The sequence below is a fragment of the Conger conger genome, chromosome 6, assembly GCF_963514075.1.
Source record: "Conger conger chromosome 6, fConCon1.1, whole genome shotgun sequence".
NCBI lineage: Eukaryota > Metazoa > Chordata > Actinopteri > Anguilliformes > Congridae > Conger > Conger conger.
This window is the reverse complement of record NC_083765.1, coordinates 2,961,317-2,988,143: the sequence shown is the minus strand read 5'-3', so window position 1 is coordinate 2,988,143 and position 26,827 is coordinate 2,961,317. Positions and strand designations below refer to the sequence as shown.

The 26,827-nt window shown below is 51.8% G+C and overlaps 1 protein-coding gene across 1 annotated transcript in view; it reads left to right on the top strand.

Annotated features, from left to right (window-relative positions):
* abca1a (ATP-binding cassette, sub-family A (ABC1), member 1A) overlaps positions 1-26,827 on the top strand; it is a 54,331-nt gene extending 27,504 nt beyond the window's left edge. The window contains 42 exon segments of the mRNA XM_061244779.1: positions 54-73; positions 75-146; positions 211-232; positions 1,978-2,172; positions 2,602-2,807; positions 3,091-3,267; positions 5,086-5,308; positions 6,039-6,260; positions 6,988-7,192; positions 7,486-7,599; positions 8,475-8,649; positions 9,141-9,272; positions 9,587-9,726; positions 10,000-10,137; positions 10,702-10,922; positions 11,260-11,332; positions 11,940-12,142; positions 12,399-12,447; positions 13,017-13,133; positions 13,878-14,026; positions 14,217-14,341; positions 14,518-14,616; positions 14,743-14,932; positions 15,599-15,693; positions 15,802-15,834; positions 16,078-16,183; positions 16,339-16,413; positions 16,884-17,053; positions 17,541-17,718; positions 18,115-18,230; positions 18,359-18,503; positions 18,819-18,942; positions 19,234-19,363; positions 20,129-20,249; positions 20,679-20,741; positions 20,955-21,061; positions 21,367-21,508; positions 21,591-21,725; positions 22,264-22,367; positions 22,584-22,676; positions 23,492-23,735; positions 24,344-26,827. Coding sequence (XP_061100763.1) covers positions 54-73; positions 75-146; positions 211-232; positions 1,978-2,172; positions 2,602-2,807; positions 3,091-3,267; positions 5,086-5,308; positions 6,039-6,260; positions 6,988-7,192; positions 7,486-7,599; positions 8,475-8,649; positions 9,141-9,272; positions 9,587-9,726; positions 10,000-10,137; positions 10,702-10,922; positions 11,260-11,332; positions 11,940-12,142; positions 12,399-12,447; positions 13,017-13,133; positions 13,878-14,026; positions 14,217-14,341; positions 14,518-14,616; positions 14,743-14,932; positions 15,599-15,693; positions 15,802-15,834; positions 16,078-16,183; positions 16,339-16,413; positions 16,884-17,053; positions 17,541-17,718; positions 18,115-18,230; positions 18,359-18,503; positions 18,819-18,942; positions 19,234-19,363; positions 20,129-20,249; positions 20,679-20,741; positions 20,955-21,061; positions 21,367-21,508; positions 21,591-21,725; positions 22,264-22,367; positions 22,584-22,676; positions 23,492-23,735; positions 24,344-24,484 — 5,589 coding nt within the window. The 3' untranslated portion in view covers positions 24,485-26,827.

Below are 26,827 nucleotides of genomic sequence, written 5' to 3'. Positions count from 1 at the left end.
TTTTAGGATGTGCAGGTGTATTAAACGCCCCCCCCCCCCCTCGCCCCCCGCAGGTGAACAGGACGTTTCAGAGCTGGGGTGCTGCGGGACCTGGGGGGCATGTGGGAGGAGATGAAGCCCAAAGTCTGGAGCTTCATGGAGAAACAGTGAGGAGATGGACCTGGTCAGGGTGAGTCACACACACACACACGCACACACACACACACACAGTGAGGAGATGGACCTGGTCAGGGTGAGTCACACACACACACGCACACACACACACACAGAGGAGATGACCTGGTCAGGGTGAGTCACACACACAGGCACACACACACTCAGACTGCCCCCACTCCTTACCCCACACCACTGCTTTACAGAACCCCCCAGCATTATCTGCCCTTATCTGATCAGAGGAGGCAGGATGGTTTCGCTATGACTGACACACCTCAGTGCATTGAGCTAGTTAGCAGTTTGGATTTATTTCACAGTGAGACAGGCGTGTGAGCAGTGCAGCTTACGTCACACACACACACACACACACACACACACACACACACACACGCCACGAGTGAGTGAGAACGAGCAGCAAACAAATATATTGAAATGTCTTCGGCAAATTCCTTAATTCTGAAAAATATGTACAGTTTACGTGAGAAAATGGGCATAATGTTGCCCAATGAATGAGCCGTTTTTGATAAAGATCCTGTTATGAGGAGGTTATTTTCAGACCCCTGAAGTTATTTTTAACTGATACTCATTTTTTACCTGTAAGTTATTTTTAACATTTAGCCTCTAGGCTGAATACAGCCTGAGGTTGGAAAAATGCAGGTACAGAAAGTAAAAGTCCTCCCCAGTATTTTGTCCCGTCCACCTGGACTTGCTCATTTCGCACACAATTGGGTCAAAGCAGGAGGTATAAACGGAATTGGCGAGACTTTTTTACTTTCTGACCTCTGGACTACGCAGCCACTGCTGCAGGCGATGTTCTGAAAAGCGTCCGTACGCCTGAGACGCTGTGACCTGTGGCAGGTCGCCGCACAAGTAAGAGCAGGTAGCAGGTGTGTTACCTGAAGGCTGTTTATACCTGGAGCCTTTGTCTGCGGTGAGGCTCCTCACGCGGGGAGTCTGCAGGTGTGGTAGCCCTTCTGTTTGACTCTCTCTCCGGTTCACGGGCTCTGACCCGGGGCTGCACACGCCCCCCGGTGAGAGCGGTTGTACTGCACCATCGTGTCGCGCGCTCCCAACCCGACACCTGTGCCCTTGAGGAGTCAGGATTAAGTCAGCCACTCAAATCCATCGCTAAGGTTATTTATTATCAGCATTTGAAGCATTAACATGGTAAATCCTTTCTGCTGCGTTGTTTTTTGTGAAGAGCCAGTTGTTTGTGGTTTCTGGGGAGGCAGTAGCTGTCGCCCAGGGCTCATTTGTGTCTGTTTTGGGCATGATAATGCCCCAGAGGTGTGGAGGATATTGTTATTATTGTAAGACCTTGTCGTAACGCTACATCAATTGGCATTAACCAACGACAGAGTCAATCTGTACAGCCTTGTTTCTATTTGTACCTCAATAATTAATGTTGACAACCACCAATGCCAATTAATAATTCACTTTGGTATGAAAATAAGACATTTAATGAATTCGTTAATGTTTAGAAATCTTACGGTTTGCTAATGTGTACAAATTCATGTAACTAGTACATTATCTAGTGGTTAAGAAATACATTAGCGAAAAAATGGTGCAATGGCGAATTGAAGCTGCGTTGGTGAACGGCGTTGCGTGTGGCCTGACAGTGGCGTGTGGCCTGACAGTGGCGTGTGGTCTGACAGTGGCGTGTGGTCTGACAGTGGCGTGTGGCCTGACAGTGGCGTGTGGCCTGACAGTGGCGTGTGGCCTGACAGTGGCGTGTGGTCTGACAGTGGTGTGTGGCCTGACAGTGGCGTGTGGTCTGACAGTGGCGTGTGGTCTGACAGTGGCGTGTGGTCTGTCCCTGATCAGACGCTGCTGCAGAACAACGCCAGCGCACGCTTCCTTAACGCCCAGCTCAGCGGCACGCCCTGGCGGGTGCAGGACGTCTCCGGCTTCCTGTCCAAACGCTCGGAGGACCTGCGGCCCCCGGGGGCCGCCTTCACCTGGAGGGACGTCTTCAACGAGACCGACCAGGCCGTGCTCACCATCTCCCGCTTCATGGAGGTGAGCGCCGGAGACACACACACACTCACACACACACACACAGCTCACTCACTCACACAGACACTCACGCAGACACACACTCACACATACACACTCACACACACACTCTCACACACTCACACACACTCACGCAGACATACACACACACTCACGCACACACACACACACACACATTCACACACACACACACACACACAAACACTCACACGTACGCTCACAATCTCACTAACTAACTCACTCAGTAACTCCCTGCCCTGTGTCTTCTGGGTAAAGTGTGTGAGTAACTCCCTGCCCTGTGTCTTCTGGGTAAAGTGTGTGAGTAACTCCCTGCCCTGTGTCTTCTGGGTAAAGTGTGTGAGTAACTCCCTGCCCTGTGTCTTCTGGGTAAAGTGTGTGAGTAACTCCCTGCCCTGTGTCTTCTGGGTAAAGTGTGTGAACCTGGATAAGCTGGAGCCCGTGGCGAACGAGGAGCGGCTGGTGAACAAGTCCATGCGCCTGCTGGACGACCGGAAGTTCTGGGCTGGGATCGTGTTCCCGGACATCCGGTCCAACAGCTCCGAGATCCCTGCCAACGTCAACTACAAGATCCGCATGGACATCGACAACGTGGAGCGCACCAACAAGATCAAAGACGGGTACGGGTGGGGGCTGGGGTTTGGGGCTGTGGTTGGGGTTTGGGGTTTGGAGTTTGGGGCTGTGGTTGGGGTTTGGGGGTTGGGGTTGGGGTTTGGGGCTGTGGTTTGGGGCTGTGGTTTGGGGTTTGGGTTTGGGGCTGGGGTTTGGGGCTGTGGTTGGGGTTGGGGGTTGGGGTTTGGGGCTGTGGTTGGGGTTTGGGGCTGTGGTTGAGGCTGTGGTTGGGGTTTGGGGCTGTGGTTGGGGACTGTGAGTCTGAGGCTGAGCTCCGGCGTGTCGGTGCAGGTACTGGGACCCGGGTCCTCGCGCCGACCCGTTCGAGGACCTGCGGTACATCTGGGGCGGGTTCTCCTACCTGCAGGACGTGATCGAGCACGGCATCATCCGGGCCGTGACGGGCAGCCGGGAGAAGATGGGCGTGTACATCCAGCAGATGCCCTACCCCTGCTACGTGGATGACATGTGAGTCACACTCGCCTAAACAGGGGCCTAAACAGGGGCCTAAACAGGGGCCTAAACAGGGGCCTAAACAGGGGCCTAAATGGGTACAAATGCCTGTTGCCGGGGCAGTGCCCCATAGGTATATATTATTGTACCCCGAGGAAGCGGTATATCATTCATTTGTACCTTTCGTTGTTCAGAAAACATGCTCATTTGGACACAAAGAATTAACAGTACTCTCAGGGCGCATTTGGGAAATTTGATCCTGAACAAAAATGTACCTCCCACTGTCACTTATTTTTCTGAAATATGCGTATTGATTTGTTGTTCATGGCTGGAGACCTTGTACCTTATCTGCCCTCTGTTCAGTAGTTGTTACAATGACCTTCGGAATGCACTGTTTGTACGTGGCTCTGGATAAAAGCGTCCCCCCAACGCAGTTGAAATTGTACTTCCCTCTGGGGTCTTTCAGCGAACTTATCCCTGGTTATGGGTATGCACTTTGTTGTACGTCGCTCTGGATAAGAGCGTCTGCCAAATGCCAATAATGTAATGTAATGTAATGTCTGCGGAATAAATGCGATGCGAGGCGTCAGCGTGCAGGGGGTCTCAGGCCCGGCCCATGGTCTCCCATGATCTCAGAACATCCCGTGTTTAAATATCAGTTTGAGGGCCCCTTGGCACGGTCCTGCAGGGCGGCCCTGGCTGCGGATGTTGCCGGCTCGAGGCCGTGGGCTGGGGCACAGCCGCTGTAGCGCTGTGCTGTGCAGCGTGTCTGAGGCTCTGCTCCGCCGTGGTCACGTGACGCCGTGGCCTACATACGGGGAGCCGCTGTCACGTGACTGCAGGCCACCGTCTCCACGGTTACGCTGGAACGTTCACCATCGCAGCAGGCTTCCCCCGCAGCTCTCTCCCGTGTTTATTATGGTCTATCTTTAGCGCCCCGTCTCGCAGACGCGGAGACTCTCTGAGCAGTCCATACCGCTCTCCCCCCCAAGTAGGTCAGGCGGCGCTATAATTACGCCCGTTGGCCAGCTCCCGCTGAGGAGCTCGTCTCTCTCTCAGAGGGATGTTTCTCGGCTGCTCATGTGTAGCATGGTCGGGGGGGGGGCGTTGGCTTGGTGTTGCTGTTTCTGGGGCAATGGTCGTCGGAGGTGTGAGCTTTTCTCGCTTTTGGTTCTGTTACAAACGGCTTGCAGTGTTTCCCAACAGCCTTTCAAACGTTTCCTTCAGTTGACAAGACTCTAGCCATAGAGTTGAGCTAGAGTAACCATAGAGTGTACAGTTCTAGGGATGTAACCAGAGTAGCCATAGAGCGTATGTTCAGTTCTACGGGAATAAGCAGAGTAACAGCAAGTGACATATTTAAGAATCAGTGTCACACTGTACAAAGTCATCCTGTTAGTAGCCGTAGTCACAGTGCTTAATCAGCTGTCTCTTTCTGTTTGAAAGGCATTGTGTTCTGGCCAGGCATTCTGACCACGTCAGTAAATAAAATCATTTCCCCCCTGTGTCATGGGAAAATCCTGTTTGTCGTCTTCCGCTGATAACTCGATTATGCTCATAGCTGCCTAAAGGTCTGTTTTCTTGTCTGTCGAACTGCTGAACCCTTGATGAACCTGATCAAATTATCAATGGCATGGCTATTGGTGTTTCTACTTTGAGAAACAGTCTCAGGATTCACTCTTAGTTATTGTTACTACTAACTCACTAACTCACTCACTAACTCACTCAGTGAATCATACAGTAGTTTTGGCTGCGGTTCTGCCTGTATTCAGTTGCGATTGGCTGCGGTCCAGGCTGTACTTGACTGTGATTGGTTGGCCCTGGGATTCACAGATTCCTGCGGGTGATGAGCCGCTCCATGCCCCTCTTCATGACCCTGGCCTGGATGTACTCCGTGGCCATCATCATCAAGGGCGTGGTCTACGAGAAGGAGGCGCGGCTGAAGGAGACCATGAGGATCATGGGCTTGAACAACGGCATCCTGTGGCTGAGCTGGTTCATCAGCAGCCTCATCCCGCTGCTCATCAGCGCCTCCCTCCTGGTGCTCCTCCTCAAGGTGACCCCTGACCCCTGACCCCACCCACGGCTCTCTCTCTCTCTCTCTCTCTCTCTCTCTCTCTCCCTCTCTGTAGATGAGAACCCCTCTCTCTCTTTCTCTGTAGATGAGATAACCCCTCTCTCTCTCTCTCTCTCTCTCTGTAGATGAGATAACCCCTTTCTCTCTCTCTCTCTGTAGATGAGATAACCCCTCTCTCTCTCTCTCTCTCTCTGTAGATGAGATAACCCCTTTCTCTCTCTCTCTCTCTGTAGATGAGATAACCCCTCTCTCTCTCTCTCTCTCTCTCTCTCTGTAGATGGGATAACCCCTCTCTCTCTCTCTCTCTCTCTCTGTAGATGGGATAACCCCTCTCTCTCTCTCTCTCTCCCTGTAGATGGGTAACCTCTCTCTCTCTCTCTCTCTCTCTCTCTCTCTCTGTAGATGGGATAACCCCTCTCTCTCTCTCTCTCCCTGTAGATGGGTAACCTCTCTCTCTCTCTCTCTCTGTAGATGGGATAACCCCTCTCCCTCTCTGTAGATGGGATAACCCCTCTCTCTCTCTCTCTGTAGATGGGTAACCTCTCTCTCTCTCTCTCTGTAGATGGGTAACCTCTCTCTCTCTCTCTCTCTCTCTCTCTCTCTGTAGATGGGATAACCCCTCTCTCTCTCTCTCTGTAGATGGGTAACCTCTCTCTCTCTCTCTCTCTCTCTGTAGATGGGTAACCTCTCTCTCTCTCTCTCTCTGTAGATGGGTAACCTCCTGCCCTACAGTGACCCCGGCGTGGTGTTCCTGTTCCTGAGCTCGTTCGCGGTGGTGACCATCATGCAGTGCTTCCTGATCAGCACGCTGTTCTCCCGCGCCAACCTGGCGGCGGCGTGCGGCGGGATCATCTACTTCACGCTCTACCTGCCCTACGTGCTGTGCGTGGCCTGGCAGGACTACGTGGGCTTCGGGGCCAAAGTCTTCGCTGTGAGTCGCCCTGGCAACGCCCCTTACACCGCTGCCCGCTCACAACGTCTCTCTGACCTCACGTTTATCTCTGACATCACTGCCGGGCTGGGCCTCTTAAATGTTTACGTATGTTTTTTTCTAAATGACTGAAAACAGAGTGTTCTCGAACTCCCACCGCTCTCAGTCACCGGCAGTGATTGTGACATCAGCATTAGAACATTCAGCTGAGAACATTCTGATCGCATATTTGTGCTCTTAAATATTTGTCAACCTTGACGGGTAAAAGGTTGTCTGGGTGAAATCATTCAGAATCGCCAGCACCATGGCATGAGCAGGTCGGGATGATGGAGCAGAGAGCACACACATCTCACACTCGCTGGAGAGTGTGTACACTGCAAATATTTTTGTCTCAACAAGACTTTTTAGTCTTTAGTTTAGTCTTAAGTCTTAGGCTTTTGACTTTTGTCGTCAGCCTTAAGTTTTTTGTTTTCTCTCATGTAGAAAATATTAGCTTGTTTCAGGTTACTGTTTGTCCCACCTCATCGGCAATATTTTCGTCAAAGAAAATGTTCATTCTCAATATAAATACTAACATTTGAGAGTTCTTTCTTGTTTCTTGTTTTTAAAGTGTGGCTGTAATTGTGGCACATGATGTTGCTGCCTGTGCTGACCTTGTCCCTCCCCCCTCCTCTCCTCCCCCCCTCCTCCTCTCCCCCCCCCCCCCCCCCCCCCCCGCCCCGTGCAGAGCCTGCTGTCCCCGGTGGCGTTTGGCTTCGGGTGTGAGTACTTTGCGCTGTTTGAGGAGCAGGGCGTGGGCATCCAGTGGAGTAACCTGCTCTCCAGCCCCCTGGAGCAGGACAGCTACAGCCTCACCACCTCCATCGCCCTCATGTTCCTGGACGCCTTCCTGTACGGGGTCATGACCTGGTACATCGAGGCCGTCTTCCCCGGTACGCACTGCAGTGGGGAACTTTGTTCCAAACGGGGCTGTATTTGCTCACAATCTATATCTTTTTTTTTTAAGTAGCTGATTTGATGTGTCTAAGTGGGCAGGAAACTGTTTAGATGAAAATGCAGACATGACAAAAAAATATTTTGGGGAAAAACATGTTTTGTGACGCTACCACCGCACTGCAAAAAAAACCAAAAACGTTAAAATAAAAGTCAGTCTCACCAAGTATTTTAGTCTTGTATTGGACTTGAATTCTCGCGTGTCTCCATGGTAACTGCGGTTCTCCCGCAGGGATGTACGGAATCCCGCGGCGCTGGTACTTCCCCTTCACCAAGTCCTACTGGTGCGGCGAGACCCAGCGCACCGACCTGTCCACCCCGAACGGCAAGCAGGGGAACGCCGACGGTGAGCAGAGTAACCATAGAGTGTATATTCAGCTATATGGGAATAACCAGAGTAACCATAGAGTGTGTATTCAGCCCTATGGGAATAACCAGAGTAACCATAGAGTGTGTATTCAGCTCTATGGGAATAACCAGAGTAACCATAGAGTGTATATTCAGCTCTATGGGAATAACCAGAGTAACCATAGAGTGTGTATTCAGCTCTATGGGAATAACCAGAGTAACCATAGAGTGTGTATTCAGCTCTATGGGAATAACCAGAGTAACCATAGAGTGTGTATTCAGCTCTATGGGAATAAGCAGAGTAACCATAGAGTGTATATTCAGCTCTATGGGAATAACCAGAGTAACCATAGAGTGTGTACTCAGGTCTATGGGAATAACCAGAGTAACCATATAGTGTATATTCAGCTCTATGGGAATAACCAGAGTAACCATAGAGTGTATATTCAGCTCTATGGGAATAACCAGAGTAACCATAGAGTGTGTATTCAGCTCTATGGGAATAACCAGAGTAAGCATAGAGTGTGTATTCAGCTCTATGGGAATAACCAGAGTAACCATAGAGTGTATATTCAGCTCTATAGGAATAACCAGAGTAACCATAGAGTGTATATTCAGCTCTATGGGAATAACCAGAGTAACCATATAGTGTATATTCAGCTCTATGGGAATAACCAGAGTAACCATAGAGTGTATATTCAGCTCTATGGGAATAACCAGAGTAACCATAGAGTGTGTATTCAGCTCTATGGGAATAACCAGAGTAAGCATAGAGTGTGTATTCAGCTCTATGGGAATAACCAGAGTAAGCATAGAGTGTGTATTCAGCTCTATGGGAATAACCAGAGTAACTGTAGTTGCCTCTCCACCCAGCCGTGTGCTTTGAGGAGGAGCCCAGCCACATCCAGCCGGGCGTGTTCATCCAGGGCCTGGTGAAGGTGTACAGTCACGGGAACAAGCTGGCTGTGGACGGCCTGACGCTGGGCTTCTACGAGGGCCAGATCACCTCCTTCCTGGGCCACAATGGGGCGGGGAAGACCACCACCATGTGAGCCCCGTCCACCAATCACACCGCACCTCTCTGAGCACAGCCCCGTCCACCAATCACACCGCACCTCTCTGATCACAGCCCCGTCCACCAATCACACCGCACCTCTCTGAGCACAGCCCCGTCCACCAATCACACTGCACCTCTCTGAACACAGCCCCGTCCACCAATCACACCGCACCTGTCTGAGCACAGCCCTGTCCACCAATCACACCGCACCTGTCTGAGCACAGCCCTGTCCACCAATCACACCGCACCTCTCTGAACACAGCCCTGTCCACCAATCACACCGCACCTCTCTGAGCACAGCCCTGTCCACCAATCACACTGCACCTCTCTGAGCATACCTGTGCACAAATGTGCATGTGCATTTGTGTGTATGTGTGTATGTGTTTAACAAGGGTCTCTGTGTGCAGGTGTGTGTGTGTGTCTGTACGCAGGTGTGTGTGTTTGTGTGTATGCGCGTTTCTAACGAGTGTGCCTGTGTGCAGGTCGATCCTGACCGGACTGTTCCCGCCCACCTCCGGCACGGCCTACATCCTGGGAAAGGACATCCGGAAGGACCTGAGCACCATCCGGCAGAGCCTGGGCGTGTGTCCCCAGCACAACGTGCTCTTCAGCATGTAGGTGTCCCGTGTCCTGGGACAGCCCCAGCAATGCACACACAACCGGCCATTCTAAATCAGGATGATAAAACACGGCTTAACCCTTTGAAGAGCAGGTTACTTTGGAATGTTTCGTCTTACAGAATCTTCGGTAAAACAAACAGAAATGTCGGCGTTCTAGAACTCCGTTGCCTCCTGTCACCGGTAGTGATTGTGACATCAGCACTGCAATGTTCAGCTAAGCACATTCTAAGCACATGGTTAATGCTTAGGCTGCCAGTGTGTGTGTGTGTGTGTAAACGCAGTCTAACCCCTCTCTCCCCGCGCTCCAGGCTGACGGTGGAGGAGCACGTGTGGTTCTACGCGCGGCTGAAGGGTCTGTCGGAGGAGGCAGTGAAGGCGGAGATGGAGCAGATCGTCTCCGACATCGGCCTGCCCGAAAAACGCCAGGCCCGCACCAACACGCTGTCCGGTGAGCCAATCACACGCCCCGCTGCCTGTCACATGACCAGGTCCAGGCTCAGGCTGTCCCAACCCTGGCTCTACTAATTAGCAGAGGTGTGCTCTGTTAGGGCTGGAGTGAAAACCTACAGGATGGTAGATCTCCAGGAGCATGGTGGGCAACCACTGCTGTAGATGGACCGCAGAAATATTATAAATAAATATTATTTAATAGCAAAAATGATAACTTTGTAATATTTGATAGTGGTTTATGTTGATAAATATGTAATCTAAACTGTCACAGGGGGGATGCAGAGGAAGCTGTCTGTGGCTCTGGCTTTCGTCGGAGGGTCAAAGGTCATCATCCTGGACGAGCCCACCGCCGGAGTGGACCCCTACTCCCGCCGGGGCATCTGGGACCTGCTGCTGAAGTATCGCCAAGGTAACCACACCTGTACATACACCTGTATATACACACAAAACCACTGTGGGGTAACCACACCTGTACATACACCTGTATATACACACAAAACCACTGTGGGGTAACCATACCTGTACAGACACCTGTATATACACACAAAACCACTGTGGGGTAACCACACCTGTACAGACACCTGTATATACACACAAAACCACTGTGGGGTAACCATACCTGTACAGACACCTGTATATACACACAAAACCACTGTGGGGTAACCACACCTGTACATACACCTGTATATACACACAAAACCACTGTGGGGTAACCACACCTGTACATACACCTGTATATACACACAAAACCACTGTGGGGTAACCACACCTGTACAGACACCTGTATATACACACAAAACCACTGTGGGGTAACCACACCTGTGTAACCGCCTAATACATCACATATCTTTCCACCCTTAATGTGAACCACTCTGGGCCCTCTGATTGGGCACGCTTGCTCTGATTGGGCACTCTGCTCGGCCACGCTCGCTCTGATTGGGCGGTTCTGACGCGGCCGCTCCTCTCCTCCCAGGCCGCACCATCATCCTCTCCACGCACCACATGGACGAGGCGGACATCCTGGGCGACCGCATCGCCATCATCTCCCACGGGAAGCTGTGCTGCGTGGGCTCCTCGCTCTTCCTGAAGAACCAGCTGGGCACCGGCTACTACCTCACCCTGGTGAAGAAGGACCTGGACCTGTCCCTCAGCTCCTGCAGGAACTCCAGCACCACCGTGTCCTTCACCAAGAAGGTGCGGTTACTCCTCCCGGCCACACGGGGGCACTGTCCCCCCAGGCTGCGCACTGGCCAGCGTCTGCATCACCAGCAGATCAGAGCTTTAACCACCATTTAAAGATTTTAAAAATGATATTTGACCCAAACTATAGTGGCGATAGTTTTCTGAAGGATAAAATATGACTTCTCAAGCTACAGTTCAGCCATTTTCTGGAAGGTCACGATATCGCTTATGGTTATTGGTTAACCCGTGATTGGCTAGCTGTGAACGGCGCGTGCGATTGGACGAGGGGACATAGACGGGGTGTGTGAGTGAGTGGGTGATGCTGACGGCCGTGCGATGTCCCCTGCAGGAGGACAGCGTGTCGGAGAGCAGCTCGGACGCCGGACTGGGCAGCGACCACGAAAGTGACACGACCACCGTCGGTAAGCCTGGGTCACATGGGTCTGCGTCGCCATGGTTACCCTACGTTAGCACGTTAGCACGTTAGCAATGTCGGACAGAGTGTGAGCCAACAGTGCTAGCCTGGGTTATGTCAGTGTGTATCTAGTGTAGCTTATATAGATGCACTCGAGTCAAATCAAATCTAATACCCATTACATTATAGTTATTTTTCTGAAACTTTTATCCGAAGTGACTTACAGTTTAGACCAAGCCAGTCCTCTCTGGAGTAATATGGGGGTAAGGGCCCTGCTCAAGAGCTCAACAAAACTGTAAGCTAGCCATTTTAGCCATAAAGCTACAAGCTAGCCATTTTAGCCACTAGACCATAAGCTGGCCATTTTAGCCACTAGGGTACAACCTAGCAATTTTAGCCACTAAGATCTAAGCTAGCCATTTTAGCCACTAGGCTATAAGCTAACCATTTTAGCCACTAAGCTATAAAATGGCCATCTTAGCCACTAGGCTATAAGCTAGCCATCTTAGCCACTAGGCTATAAGCTAGCCATTTTAGCCACTAAGCCATTAGCTAGCCATCTTAGCCACTAGGCCACAGGCTGCCCATTAACCCCCCCTCCTCTTCCCCTGCAGATATATCGCTCATCTCCAACGTCATCTTCAAGCACGTCCCGGCGGCTCGGATGGTGGAGGACCTGGGCCACGAGCTGACCTACATCCTGCCCTACGAGTCGGCCAAGGACGGCGCCTTCGTGGAGCTGTTCCACGAGCTGGACGACCGCCTGTCCGACCTGGGCATCTCCAGCTACGGCATCTCTGACACCACCCTGGAGGAGGTACGGGAACGCCACCCCTCCCGTTACGCCCGTCTTTACCGCAAATAAAACCGTCGTATAGTCTGAGCCAAACTTAATATAACTCACAGTTACTGCTACCGATTACGAAGACCAACCATTACTCTGTCTCGTTACCATTTCTAAAACTATTACAGAAGAGCAGGCTGTTTCGTTTGTTGTTCTGACAGTTTTACAGTTCAGAGGACAGTTAGTTTGTTGCTCTGCTGTGACGATGTTGTTTCTTCTGCGTCTGCAGATTTTCCTGAAGGTTGCGGAGGACAATGGGGTTGATGCTGAGATTTCAGGTATGATATTTTCGGCTGTGTGTGTGTATGTGTACGTGTGTGTATATGAGTGTGTGTACATATGTGTGTTTGTGTGTGAATGTGTGTGTTTGTGTGTATATGAGTGTTTGTATATGTGTGTGTGTGTGTGTGTGTGTGTGTATATGTGTGTACATTGTGTGTGTATATGTATATGTGTGTGTTTGTATATGTGTGTGTGAATGTGTGTGTGTGTGTATATGTGTGTGTTTGTATGTGTGTGTGTGTGTGTGTGTGTGTATATGTGTGTGTTTGTATGTGTGTGTGTGTGTGTGTGTTTGTATATGTGTGTGTGAATGTGTGTGTGTGTGTATATGTGTGTGTTTGTATGTGTGTGTGTGTGTATATGTGTGTGTTTGTATGTGTGTGTGTGTGTATATGTGTGTGTTTGTATGTGTGTATATGTGTGTGTGTGTGTTTGTGTGTATATGTGTGTTTGTATATGTGTGTGTGTGTGTGAGAGTGTGTGTGTGTGTGTATATGTGTGTGTTTGTATATGTGTGTATGTGAGTGTATAGCAGGCTGGTTCTAACCCCTCTGTGCTCTTGCAGACGGCACCATCCCAGCTCGCAGGAACCGGCGACATGCTTTTGGAGATCATCAGAGCTGCCTGAAGCCCTTTACCGAGGACGACGGCTTCGATTTCAACGACTCTGAGGGAGACCCAGGTACACACACACACACACACACACACACACACACACTCACACACACACGCTCACACACACACACTCACACACACACGCTCACACATACACACACGATCACACACACACGCTCACACACACACACACACACACACACACTCACACACACACGCTCACACATACACACACACACACACACACACACGCTCACACACACACACACACACGCTCACACACATAGCAGTGTTATAGCATCGTACACACACACACACACGCTCACACATACACACACACACACACACACATACACACACACACACACACACACACACATGCTCACACATGCACACACACACACACACACACACACAAACACACACATGCTCACACATGCACACACACACACACACACACACATACACACACATGCTCGCACATACACACACACACACACACACACACATGCTCACACATGCACACACACACACACACACACACAGCAGTGTTATAGCATCGTACACACACACACGCTCACACACGCTCACACATACACACACACACGCACACACACACACATAGCAGTGTTATAGCATCGTACACACACACAAACACACACACACACACACACTCACACTCACACATACACACGCTCACACATGCACACACACACACACACACACACAGCAGTGTTATAGCATCGTACACACACACACACACACGCACACAGACCTGTGGGTGACTCTGAGAGTTGTTTTCCCGCTGCAGAATCGCGGGAGACTGATTGGCTGGGCGGTGCGGACGGAAAGGGCTCGTACCAGGTGAAGGGGTGGAGCCTAATCAGGCAGCAGTTTGTGGCTCTGCTGTGGAAGAGACTCCTGTACGCCCGGCGCTCCCGAAAAGGATTCTTCGCTCAGGTGTGTGTGTGGGTGTGTGTGTGCATGTGTGTGAGCGTGTGTGTGTGTGTGTGTGTATGTGTGTGAGTGTGAGTGTGTGTGGGTGTGTATGTGTGTGGGTGTGTGTGGGTGTGTGTGTGAGTGTCTCATTTTGGGGGGACTGGTTTTCCGGTTTTCCCTGTTTAACCGGTGTGTTTCTCCCGGTGTGTAGATCGTGCTCCCGGCCGTGTTTGTGTGCATCGCCCTGGTCTTCAGCCTCATTGTTCCTCCCTTCGGGAAGTACCCCAGCCTGGCCCTGCAGCCCTGGATGTACGACGAGCAGTTCACCTTCATCAGGTGAACAATCAGATCTGCCCTTAACCCCACAGGGCATTGTCCCCTGCTTAGTCTAATCAACTGCAAGTTGCTTTGGATAAAGTGTGTGGTCTAACTCCACATCGCCACCTCAGCGGAAGAAGTCAATAAATCAATAAGTCAATAAGATGGCCCTTTTAATGTCGCTCTTCCTCCAGCAACGACGCCCCGGAAGATTCCAGCACGCAGCGGCTGCTGGGCGCCCTGACAGACCGGCCCGGATTCGGAACGCGGTGCATGGAAGGAGACCCCATCCCGTAAGCGCTCCGCCCTGTCCCGTCTCCGCCGTGGCGTCGCAGGACGTTCCCGATTTCATCCGCTGCCTTCTGGACGCTAAACATGCACGTGTCATCATGTTGTACCGGGATGTTCCCCCTTTCCAGAGATTATCCCTGTGAGGCGGGCGAGGACGCCTGGACCTCCCCGGAGGTGCCGGAGAGCGTGAGGGACATGTTCCGGTGGGGTAACTGGAGCATGGAGAACCCGTCTCCTCTCTGCGAGTGCAGCTGTGAGGGCCGCAAGAAGATGCTCCCGGAGTGTCCCGCCGGAGCGGGGGGCCTGCCACCGCCTCAGGTACGGGGAACACCCCCTGAGCCCTAAACCTGCCCCCTGCACCTGCCCCCTGCGCCCTACACCTGCCCCCTGCACCCTAACCCTGCCCCCTGCACCCTAAACCTGCCCCCTACGCCCTACACCTGCCCCCTGCACCTTAAACCTGCCCCCTAAACCTGCCCCCTGCCCCCTAAACCTGCCCCCTGCACCCTAAACCTGCCCCCTAAACCTGCCCCCTAAACCTGCCCCCTGCCCCCTAAACCTGCCCCCTACCCCTGAACCTGCCCCCTGCACCCTAAACCTGCCCCCTAACCCTGAACCTGCATCCTAACCCTAAACCTGCCCCCTACCCTAAACCCTAAACCTGCACCCTAACTCTAACCCTGAACCTACCCCCTACCCCTAAACCTGCCCCCTAACCCTAACCCTGAACCCTAAACCTGCCCCCTAACCCTAACCCTGAAGCCTAGATCATAACCCACATTAACCGTAAACCTGCCCCCTAACCATAAACCATACCCCTGAACCCCAAACCTGAACCCTAACCCACACTAACCCTGCACCCTAACCCACACAAACCCTAACCCTGCACCCTAAACCCATTGGTGGATGTGATGAGGTCACACGGCTGGGAGTAGTTTGATTGGTGGATGAGATGTGCTCACTGGTTCGTGTGTTTTTCTGCAGAAGAAGCTGAGCTCCAGAGACACCCTCCAGAATCTGACCGGCAGGAACATCTCAGACTACCTGGTGAAAACGTACGCGCAGATCATCGGTAAAAGGTGCGGTAACCACGAGCAAATCCGAGAAATCTGATGAGTGCATATGACAGACTCAGACTCAAATATCTTGCGTTATAATCAACACATCTCTTCTTTATCTCTTCGCAGTCTGAAGAACAAGATCTGGGTGAACGAATTCAGGTGTGTTCAACAGGTTTTTATTTCTCTTAGGATGTAGACCTACGGGCACACTGTGTCATAGCAAATCGGTGTTAATGTACCTGGCAGAGTTATGGTCAAGTGCGCACAACAGAAACGGCACCACCCTTTATAACTCTGTCATTTAAATCTGTGAAGCACATTCAGCTGCAAAGGTGTGAATGCCTGGATAACGTACACATGAGGCTATCATCATTATGATTCGCTGCTCACTGTTCCCTGCAGATACGGAGGGTTCTCATTGGGTGCCAGGAGCTCCCAGCTCCTCCCCCCTTCTGATGAGATCGACGACGCCATTCTCCAGATCCGCAGACGCTTCAGCCTGGAGAAGGTAGGGATGGATTTCAAAATGATTCTCAAAATGGGACCTCCGGAGTTCCATTAACCTAGCCTGACCTCTTGTATGTGAACGATTTGAGACCGAGCGGGCTTGGGCCCGCCCGACGCGTGGTTCCTCTTCGCTGAGCGCGCGTTCCTCTTTCCCAGGGTGCTGCGGCCGACCGCTTCCTCGGGAGTCTGTCCACTTTCATCCAGGGCCTGGACACCAAGAGCAACGTCAAGGTTAGTCCCCTCTCCACAGAGAGCGTAGACACACCAAGAGCAACGTCAAGGTTAGTCCCCTCTCCACCGAGACCAAGCGTAGACACACCAAGAGCAACGTCATGGTTAGTCCCCTCTCCACCGAGACCAAGCGTAGACACACCAAGAGCAACGTCAAGGTTAGTCCCCTCTCCACCGAGACCAAGCGTAGACACACCAAGAGCAACGTCAAGGTTAGTCCCCTCTCCGCAGAGACCAAGCGTAGACACACCAAGAGCAACGTCAAGGTTAGTCCCCTCTCCACCGAGACCGAGTGTAGACACACCAAGAGCAACGTCAAGGTTAGTCCACTCTCCACCGAGAGTGTAGACAAACCGAGAGCAACATCTCGCTTTTTTCCTTCCTCAAACCGGCTCTGTCTGGTTTTTAAATCTCACCTCCTGCCCTGCTATGAGCTGGAGCGAGCCTGACCCCCTCTCCTCCCCCCACAGATCTGGTTCAATAACAAGGGCTGGCACAGCATCGGGGCCTTCCTCAACGTCATGAACAACGGCATCCTACGAGCCAACCTGCCCGCCAGCCAGGACCCTGGCAAGTTTGGCATCACCGCCTTCAACCACCCGCTCAACCTCACCAAGGAGCAGCTGTCCCAGGTCGCACTGTGAGTCGCTAACCTTACCACCACGCTAATCACACCACCAACACTCACGATACAACCATCCACCACTGTGACGACAGGCCAGCCAAGCAATCAATCAATGAACCAATCAACAGACCCGTTAATCAACTGCCAACGCTCACTATGATAAGAGGTCAGCCAGTCACTCAACAACCCAAGAAATACATTGACCCAATCATCCAACCATTCCAACGTTCAGTCATTCCAACAATTTAACCATTCAACCAACACACCAACTAATCAGAGCAAGCAATTAACCAATCATTCAACAAACCAACCATCCAATAAAAAAGGAAAAACAATTTTAGTTGTGATGAAGTGAAGTTGCCTAGCAGCAGCGCTGACTGTGATGAAGTGAAGTTGCCTGGCGACAGTGCTGACTGTGATGAAGTGAGGTTGCCTGGCGACAGTGCTGACTGTGATGAAGTGAGGTTGCCTGGCGACAGTGCTGACTGTGACTCCGCCCCAGGATGACCACCTCCGTGGACGTGCTGGTGTCCATCTGCGTGATCTTCGCCATGTCCTTCGTCCCGGCCAGCTTCGTGGTCTTCCTCATCCAGGAGCGCGTCAACAAGGCCAAGCACATGCAGTTCATCAGCGGCGTGCAGCCTCTCCTGTACTGGCTCGCCAACTTCATCTGGGACATGGTGAGTGAGCGCCCTCGGTGGCCACAGCCCAGCACTGCAGCGCCCGTCCACAGCCCTCCTGCCTCCGGCTACAGCAGATCTGGATCTGTTTACTTTGACACCGTAGCATAACATAACATGGCATTACGATGACAACGGGCCCTTCAGCCATGACATAACGTAGCAATGCGGTGAGAACAGGCCGTTCAGCCCAGCAATGTGTGTGGTGTGCCTACTGCCTAGTTCACCAGAAAGCTTGGTTGGTAACAAAAACATTTTGTTACATTCTGGTTATTGTTTGGGTGAGCATTATCAGGGATCCTGCTGCTGTTCAGACGGGTTCTAGACCGGGCGCATGACCCCGCTATGACCCCGCTATGGAAACTCAGGGTGTCTTCCTGCATTTGTGTGTTTCAGTGTAATTACATCGTCCCGGCAACCTTGGTCATCATCATCTTTGTGTGCTTCCAACAAGAGGCCTACGTCTCCTCCAGAAACCTGCCTGTCCTGGCCCTACTACTGCTGCTCTACGGGTGTGTGTGTGTGTGTGTGTGTCTGTGTGTGTGTGTGTATGTACAGTATGTGTGTGTGTTTTATATCAGTATGTGTGTGTTGTATATAGTGTGTGTGTCTCTAACGTCTCCCCCTCTGTGTTTTGCAGCTGGTCCATCACCCCGCTGATGTACCCCGCCTCCTTCTTCTTTAAGATCCCCAGCACAGCCTACGTGGTGCTGACCAGCGTCAACATCCTCATCGGCATCAACGGCAGCGTGTCCACCTTCGTCCTGGAGCTGTTCGGCAGCAACGTGAGGACACTCACTCACACACACACACACACACACACGCACACACGCTCACTCACACACACACACACACACTCACACACACTCACATACACACACACTCACACACACACACTCACATACACACACACTCACACACACACACTCAAATGCTCTACAACCCTCTTTCACCCCAAGAAATGCAAATGCTGCAATACACTGCTGAGAAATATATTTATCACCAAATATATAGTTTAAAAGTCAGGTATTGAAATATATGTCAGTAGTGTGCGTTTGTGTATGACCGGGTCTGACTGTGTGTCCTATCGCCCCCTGCAGGAGATCGGTGGCATCAACGACATCCTGAAGAACGTCTTCCTCATCTTCCCCCACTTCTGCCTGGGACGGGGTCTCATCGACATGGTGAAGAACCAGGCCATGGCCGACGCCCTGGAGAGATTCGGTGAGAGAGTCACGTCCTTGTCTAAGCTCAACTATTTTTTATTTTATTTGCTCCCACTGAAGGGTATTTCATCTATGGTAGGTGGGTGGTGATGTCAGAGAGTGGTGGGTTATGGGATACTGGCCAAATTAATGTCTGTTTATTTGTTCATTAAGCTTTATTAAACCAAATGTGCCTCCCTGAAGGCCTAAAATCTCTTTCTCAAAAGAAACCTGGGAGAGAGAGAGACGTTGCGTGAGCTTGAGTTGCATTCCAGGTGAGTTCTAAGTGTGATTTTTGCTCTGTTCACAGGTGAGAACCGCTTTCATTCTCCGCTTGCCTGGGACATGGTGGGGAAGAACCTGTTCGCCATGGCGGTAGAGGGCGTGGTCTTCTTCATCATAACCGTCCTGATTCAATACAGATTCTGCATCAAGGCCAGGTAAGCCCCGCCCATTGGATATGCCTTCTTCACTCAGACACGTATGATTTGGTATGTGATTCTGGTGTGGTTTGGTGTGTGGTATGTTATTCTGGGGTGATTTGGTGTGTGGTGAGTGATTTTGGTGTGATTTGGTGTGTGGTGTGTGATTTGGTGTGTGGTGTGTGATTTGGTGTGATTTGGTGTGATTTGGTGTGTGATTTGGTATGTGGTGAGTGATTTGGTGTGTGGTGTGTGATTTGGTGTGTGGTGTGTGATTTGGTGTGATTTGGTGTGTGGTGAGTGATTTGGTGTGATTTGGTGTGTGGTGTGTGATTTGGTGTGATTTGGTGTGCGGTGAGTGATTTGGTGTGATTTGGTGTGTGGTGTGATTTGGTGTGTGGTGAGTGATTTGGTGTGTGATTTGGTGTGGTGAGTGATTTGGTGTGTGATTTGGTGTGTGGTGTGTGATTTGGTGTGTGGTGAGTGATTTGGTGTGATTTGGTGTGTGGTGAGTGATTTGGTGTGTGATTTGGTGTGTGGTGAGTGATTTGGTGTGATTTGGTGTGTGGTGTGTGATTTGGTGTGTGGTGTGTGGTGTGTGTGATTTGGTGTGTGGTGTGTGATTTGGTGTGTGATTTGGTGTGTGGTGAGTGATTTGGTGTGATTTGGTGTGTGGTGTGTGGTGTGTGATTTGGTGTGTGGTGTGTGATGTGGTGTGTGATTTGATGTGTGATGTGTGATTTGGTGTGTGGTGAGTGATTTTGGGGTCCCTGCCCCCCTCAGGCCCCTGAGCTCCAAGCAGAAGCCCTTGGGGGAGGAGGACGAGGACGTGGCGCGGGAGAGGCAGCGCATCCTGGGCGGTGGCGGCCACACCGACATCCTGGAGCTCAAGCAGCTGACCAAGGTGAGAGGGCGTTACCGTGGAGACGGCATAGCGTGGCTAAGGTGCCTATAGCCTAGTGGCTAAGGTGCTTCACTGGGACCCAATGTTGGTGGTTTAAGCCCTGGTGTAGTAACAGTAAGATTAGTGCAGCTGTTCGGCCCTTGAGCAAGGTTTTTTGTCTCCTGCTTAGTCTAATCAATTGTAAGTCACTTTGGATAAGAGTCAGCTAAATTAGTGTAATGTAATGTAGGCTGTAATGGTAGAGCAACCAATGAGATGCAGTGTGGTGAGCCCTGGTTTGTAAATCATCCAATGAGATGCAATGAGGTGTTGCCCAGTTTTTAAAGTGACCAATGAGACGCTGTGTGGTGAGGCCTGGTTTGTAAACCGTCCAGTGGGATGCAGTGTGGTGAGGCCTGGTTATACAGCGCTGTGCTCTCCGCTCCTCAGGTGTACAAGAGGAAGCAGAAGCCTGCAGTGGACCGGTTGTGTGTGGGCATTCCTCGAGGAGAGGTACCGTTCCCTCCCCATTCACTCAGGAATACCTATTTCTCTCAGACAGTCACAGATTCAGCTTAGTCCTGGACTAAATTGAGTTTGGTACGGACTACCTACTCTAGGACTAGGCTTGCTCTGTGTCTGTGTCTCTGCAGGGTGTAGAGTGTTTTTCGGACGCCTGTGTTTGTGTTTCGGGGTGCTGACCCGCGCTCTCTTCCGTCTCCGCAGTGCTTCGGGCTGCTGGGGGTGAACGGCGCGGGGAAGACCAGCACCTTTAAGATGCTGACCGGAGACTGTGTGGTCACAAGCGGGGAGGCCTACCTGGCCGGCAAGAGGTGAGCGACGTCACATACTGATGACATCATCCTGTAGTTTAACATGAGACCTAGATGACAGACATACTGATGACATCATCCTGTAGTTTAACATGAGACCCAGATGACAGGGGTCCTGATGACATCATCCTGTAGTTCAAAATGTGACGTTACCTACCTTGTGTGAGGAGCTGTCCATGGAGACGTTCAGCTGCCTGTGGTTTTAGGGTTGGCGAGAGCATGTCATGGACAGATTACGGGTACTGTAATATGGCCGTGGGACCCTGGGAGAATGGCTAATGGCTGTCTGTCGCTGTGTTGGGCAGCGTGCTGACGGAGATCGACGAGGTGCACCGGAACATGGGGTACTGTCCGCAGTTCGACGCCCTCAACGACCTGCTGACGGGCCGGGAACACCTGGAGTTCTACGCCATCCTGCGGGGCGTCCCGGAAAAGGAAGTGTGCGAGGTGAGCTTCCTGCCCGGCAGCGGAGGATGATGGGGGCTGTAGTCTTTGGGCGGTGGCGTGACAGGTGTGGCCCTCTTCCCAGGTGGCAGATTGGGGCATCCGGAAGCTGGGCCTGGTGAAGTACGTGGACAAAGCGGCCGGGAGCTACAGCGGCGGGAACATGCGCAAGCTCTCCACCGCCATGGCGCTGATCGGAGGCCCGCCCGTCGTCTTCCTGGTGAGCGCAGACCCGCATGGGCGCAACGCCACTGTGGGAGCGGCGTGGGAACATTGCTGGGAATGTTGTTGGGAGTGTTGTGGGAATGCTGTTGGGAGTGTTTTGCATATTTTGTTGGGAGTGTCCTGTGATTGTCATGGGGAGTGTTGTGGGAACATCATTATTAGGAGTGTTGTTGAAATGTTGTTGGGAGTGTTGTGGGAATATTGTTGGGAATGTTGTTGGGAGTGTTGTGTAAATGTTGTTGAGAGTGTTTTGGGAATGTTGTTGAGAGTGTTGTGGGAATATTGTTGGGAATGTTGTTGGGAGTGTTGTGGAAATGTTGTTGAGAGTGTTGTGGGAATGTTGGGAGTGTTGGGAATATTGTTGGGAATGTTGTTGAGTGTTTTTGGGAATGTTGTTGAGAGTGTTGTGGGAATGTTGTTGGGAGTGTTGTGGGAATGTTGTTGAGAGTGTTGTAGGAATGTTGTTGGGAGTGTTGTGGGAATGTTTTGGGAACGTTGCTGGAAATCAGATTAACCCTCGCTCTCTGTGGCAGGACGAGCCCACCACCGGCATGGACCCCAAGGCCCGCCGCGCCCTGTGGAACTGCATCCTCAGCGTGATCAAAGAGGGCCGCTCCGTCGTCCTCACCTCACACAGGCAAGAGCCGCTCCCCGCCCCCCTTTCAATGAAGGAAATTCACTTAATTTATTGGACAAAAATGTATTTTCTGAAATTACTGCTGTTACTTTCGGTAGCGCCCCCGAATTCATGAAATTAACTTCAGATTCAGTTGAATTGAATGAAGAGGGAGTGGCTCCCCCTAGTGGACAGTGTGGGGCCTCGCCGGGTCTGACGGCCATTTTGTCCCCGCAGCATGGAGGAGTGTGAGGCGCTCTGCACCAGAATGGCCATCATGGTGAACGGCAGGTTCCGTTGCCTGGGCAGCGTGCAGCACCTGAAGAGCAGGTGAGAGAACACACCTGAGCACACCTGGCCAGACGCTGGTCCTCATCTGCGTGTACCACCCCCGATCTGCTGCTGATCCCCGCTCTATCCATCGCCCTGGATAAGAGTGCCTGCTAATTGACTGTAATGTTATGTGATGCAATGACCGTCTCTGTAAGAAGCGCTAGACAAATAAAATTGAATTGAATGACAGGGGGAAACTGATCTCAGATCATCTCTCCGAGTGGACCCTGGTGATCCATGTTAGCGTTTAGGCTAATCTCTCTCCCCTCTCCCTCTCTCTCTCTCCTCTCCCTCTCTCCCTCTCTCCCCCCCTCTCTCCCCTCTCCCTCCCTCCCTCTCCCTCTCTCCCTCTCTCCCTCTCTCCCCCCCTCTCTCCCCTCTCCCTCCCTCCCTCTCCCTCCCTCTCCCTCCCTCTCCCCTCCCCCTCCCTCTCCCTCCCTCTCCCACTCTCCCTCTCTCTCCCTCCCTCTCCCTCTCTCTCCCTCCCTCCCTCTCTCCCCCCTCCCTCTCCCCCCCCCTCTCCCTCCCTCTCCCCCCCCCTCTCCCTCCCTCTCCCTCCCTCTCCCTCCCTCTCCCTCCCTCTCTCCCCCTCTCCCTCCCTCTCCCTCTCCCCCTCCCTCTCTCCCCCCTCTCTCCCCCCTCCCCCTCCCTCTCCCCCCTCTCCCTCCCTCCCCCCCCCCCTCTCCCTCTCCCCCCTCCCTCTCCCTCTCTCCCCTCTCTCTCCCCCTCCCTCCCTCTCCCCTCTCCCTCCCCCTCCCTCTCCCTCTCCCCTCCCCCTCTCTCCCCTCCCCCTCTCTCTCTCTCCCCTCCAGGTTTGGGGACGGGTACACCATTATCCTGCGTGTGTCGGGGCTGGACCCAGACCTGGGCCCGGTGGTGCGCTTCATCGAGGCGGAGCTCCCGGGCAGCACGCTGAAGGAGAGGCACAGGAACATGCTGCAGTACCAGCTGCCCTCCTCCCTCACCTCGCTCGCCCGCATCTTCAGCCTGCTCGCCAACAACAAGGAGCTGCTGCACATCGAGGACTACTCCGTGTCCCAGACCACCCTCGACCAAGTGAGTCTGACCCTAATCTAGCCCCAATGTAACCCTAATGTAACCCTGATCTAACCCTCGACCAAGTGAGTCTAACCCTAATCTAGCCCTAATGTAACCCTAATGTAACCCTTACCCTGAGCCTCGACCAAGTGAGTCCCCTTGCACCATAACCCTAACCCTAACTCAGGGGTCGGCAACCCTGGTCCTGGAGAGCCGCAGGGTGTGCTGGCTTTCGTTGTTACTTGGCATTAATTGATCAATGAAAGCCGTTGATTACACAGTTAACTCACCTCACCTGGTTTCTTGGGTCTGAATCAGTTGCTTATTTTAAGGTGGAGACAGCACACCCTGCGGCTCTCCAGGACCAGGGTTGCCGACCCCTGCCCTAACCTTAACCCTGACTGTGACTCTGACCCTAACCCTAATGCCATCACACTAACCCCACAAAAATGGACTGACCCTTGTTTTAACCATTTCATGACAGAATGAGAGTGTGGGCAGGGTAGTGCAGTGGTTAGAGGGAGGGGCTTGCAACTGGGGCTGCAGGTTTGGTTCCTAGGTGTGACATTGCCCTTGTACTTTTGAGTAAAAGTGCCAAACTTTCTTTTCTTTTCTTTTTTTCCCAGGTGTTTGTTAATTTTGCCAAGGACCAAAGTGACGAGGACCACTTAAAGGACATGTCAGTGAACAGGAAGGAGGCGGTGGTGGACATTTCTCAGCTGGACTCCTTCCTGCAGGACGACAAGGCCAAAGAGACCTTTGTGTGATCCGGACCCCCCCCCCCCCCTTTCCCCACGGCTCCTGCACCGAGCCGGCGTTCCTCCCCCTGTTCTCTCCCTCCTTTTCAAAACGGTTCGGTGAAGCGCGTTCCTGGCGAAGGACAGGACTGCACCCGATCACAAACTCAATGCAAATCAATGCAAAAAAAAAAAAAACCAACAACACAAACAAAAATGAAGAATTCCAGTTTTGTGTTAACGGGGAAGTGCCTGGAGCCTCTCGGGGAAGCAAGCGGCACGCCGAACGCGTTTTTGTGTCCCCGTAGCGATACTGTCTTGGGGGCTGTGTCAGCGCACTTCCAGCCTCCTGCTGCCAATCAGGGCCTTTTCCTCTGTTTTCTGCAGAAGTGCAGAGTTCGATGTCGACGAAACGAAAGCAATCATTCTCACGGAGGCTCGCGGTGAACAGCCAAACCACAGAAGAAGATCTCGACTTTTATTTTGAAAACAGTTATTTTAAATACGGAACTTTCTATTGCTTTAGCAATTTCAGACGTGTCATAATTTCTGCCATTTTGTGACCAGTACACTGCCTGACATCATGAGATTGGGGCTTTTATTTTGACACTCCAATCAGAAAGTGCAGGAAGTGCACCATGGATACGTACTGGACCGACAAAAAGACATTTTTAGATATTTTATATATTTTTATGCGTCAGGGTGTTGATATTCTGGCAACAAACACCTCACCAGCCAACAGAGCCCTGACATTCAGATGAATGGTCTCTGATTAGATGGTTCTCGATCAGAAAGAAAATGAAATATATGTGGTTGAGCATAAAAAAAAATGAGAATACTGTTTTGTAAACTTGTTACGGCGTAGTGTTCTGCTCTGTGGAAGTGTTTTGGAGAGTAGATGCATGCATTTTGCGTCCGCACGAAACCCTGCTCACGGAGACCTGTGGGGCAGTGCGTCTGGTATCCCAGAATTCTATGCTTGTGTTTTTATTGCACTGTTCTGGTGACAGTTTTAGTCGTGAGGGACGATCCTCTTGGTGGAAATACTGTTTTTATACTTGTGACATGTTTTCATTTAGCCTTCATCATCACCACGGAAACGGAGTCACGTGACCGGGGCGTGCCCTCACGCGTGGACAGTGGGCGTTGCGGCGCAGTGTTTAGCTCTTGCCACAAGGGGGCGCAGAGAGCTGCTGCTGACAAATCAAAGATGTCTCCTCTCAGGGATCTCAAACTCTGGTCCCACAGGGTGTTCCTGTGCCGAGGTGCTCCGATTAAGCCACTGATCAGACAAAGAGCGCACTCACCCTGTCCCCTAAAGGCCTAACCGGCTACTGACTGCGCACAGCGCCCCCTCCAGGACTGGAGTTAAACCTGCAGACACAGCGCCCCCTCCAGGACTGGAGTTAAACCTGCAGACACAGCGCCCCCTCCAGGCCTGGAGTTAAACCTGCAGACACAGCGCCCCCTCCAGGCCTGGAGTTAAACCTGCAGACACAGCGCCCCCTCCAGGCCTGGAGTTAAACCTGCAGACACTGCCCCCCCTCCAGGCCTGGAGTTAAACCTGCACACTCTGCTGCCATAGAGGCCTAGAGTTTGAGACCCTTGTATTAAGTGTTGGGTGTGTCTGTCAGTCACATCCAGGTCTGTGCTCTCAAACGGCCTGCCACCATTTTAATTTTCAACCAGTCGACAAATCAGATGCAGGGAGGTGCTCCAGGGTATTCCTGATAAGAGTTACTGTGTGGTTCTGCAGGGCCAGAAATTCCCAAATAATGTGTCTGTACAAAGGAGATGGTGGAGGTGTAGAAGGTGTAGGCTGTCCTACAGGTGTAGACGAAAGCAGGCGAGCCTCCCGTGTTACATATGAAATGCATACAGGCACATGCGTGTGCTGAGACGCATGTGTGTGAAATACCGCCTGATCCTGCATGGTGTTAGCGTTCAGGCTGTGACGCCAGGCTCTTCCGACAGGGGGCGCCACAGGGCTGAGAGCAGGCGAGGCAGAGTGACTGACTGAGCCAAACAGAATAAAGCTCGCTTCCCATTGGTCAGGATGGGGAGGGGGCGGGGGCAGTGCCACACGATCGTTCATTCCGAGCACTTTAAAGACCAATCGCCACCGGGTTCCTTCATTTGCACAAGGAGAACTTGCAGGATCAGATAGACAGACAGACAACACCTTATTTTTTTTGTTGTTTGAAAAAAAAAAAAAAAAAAGTACAAAAATATTTTAATAACTTATGTCCTACCATTGGTCAATATTTCTTGTTTAGTATTGTCTGTTTACATTTTAAGTATTAAAATGTCTGTGAGTCTGATACTTGTCCTGTACAGTACTTATTTACAGAAATAAAACTTGTGAAATTTTCA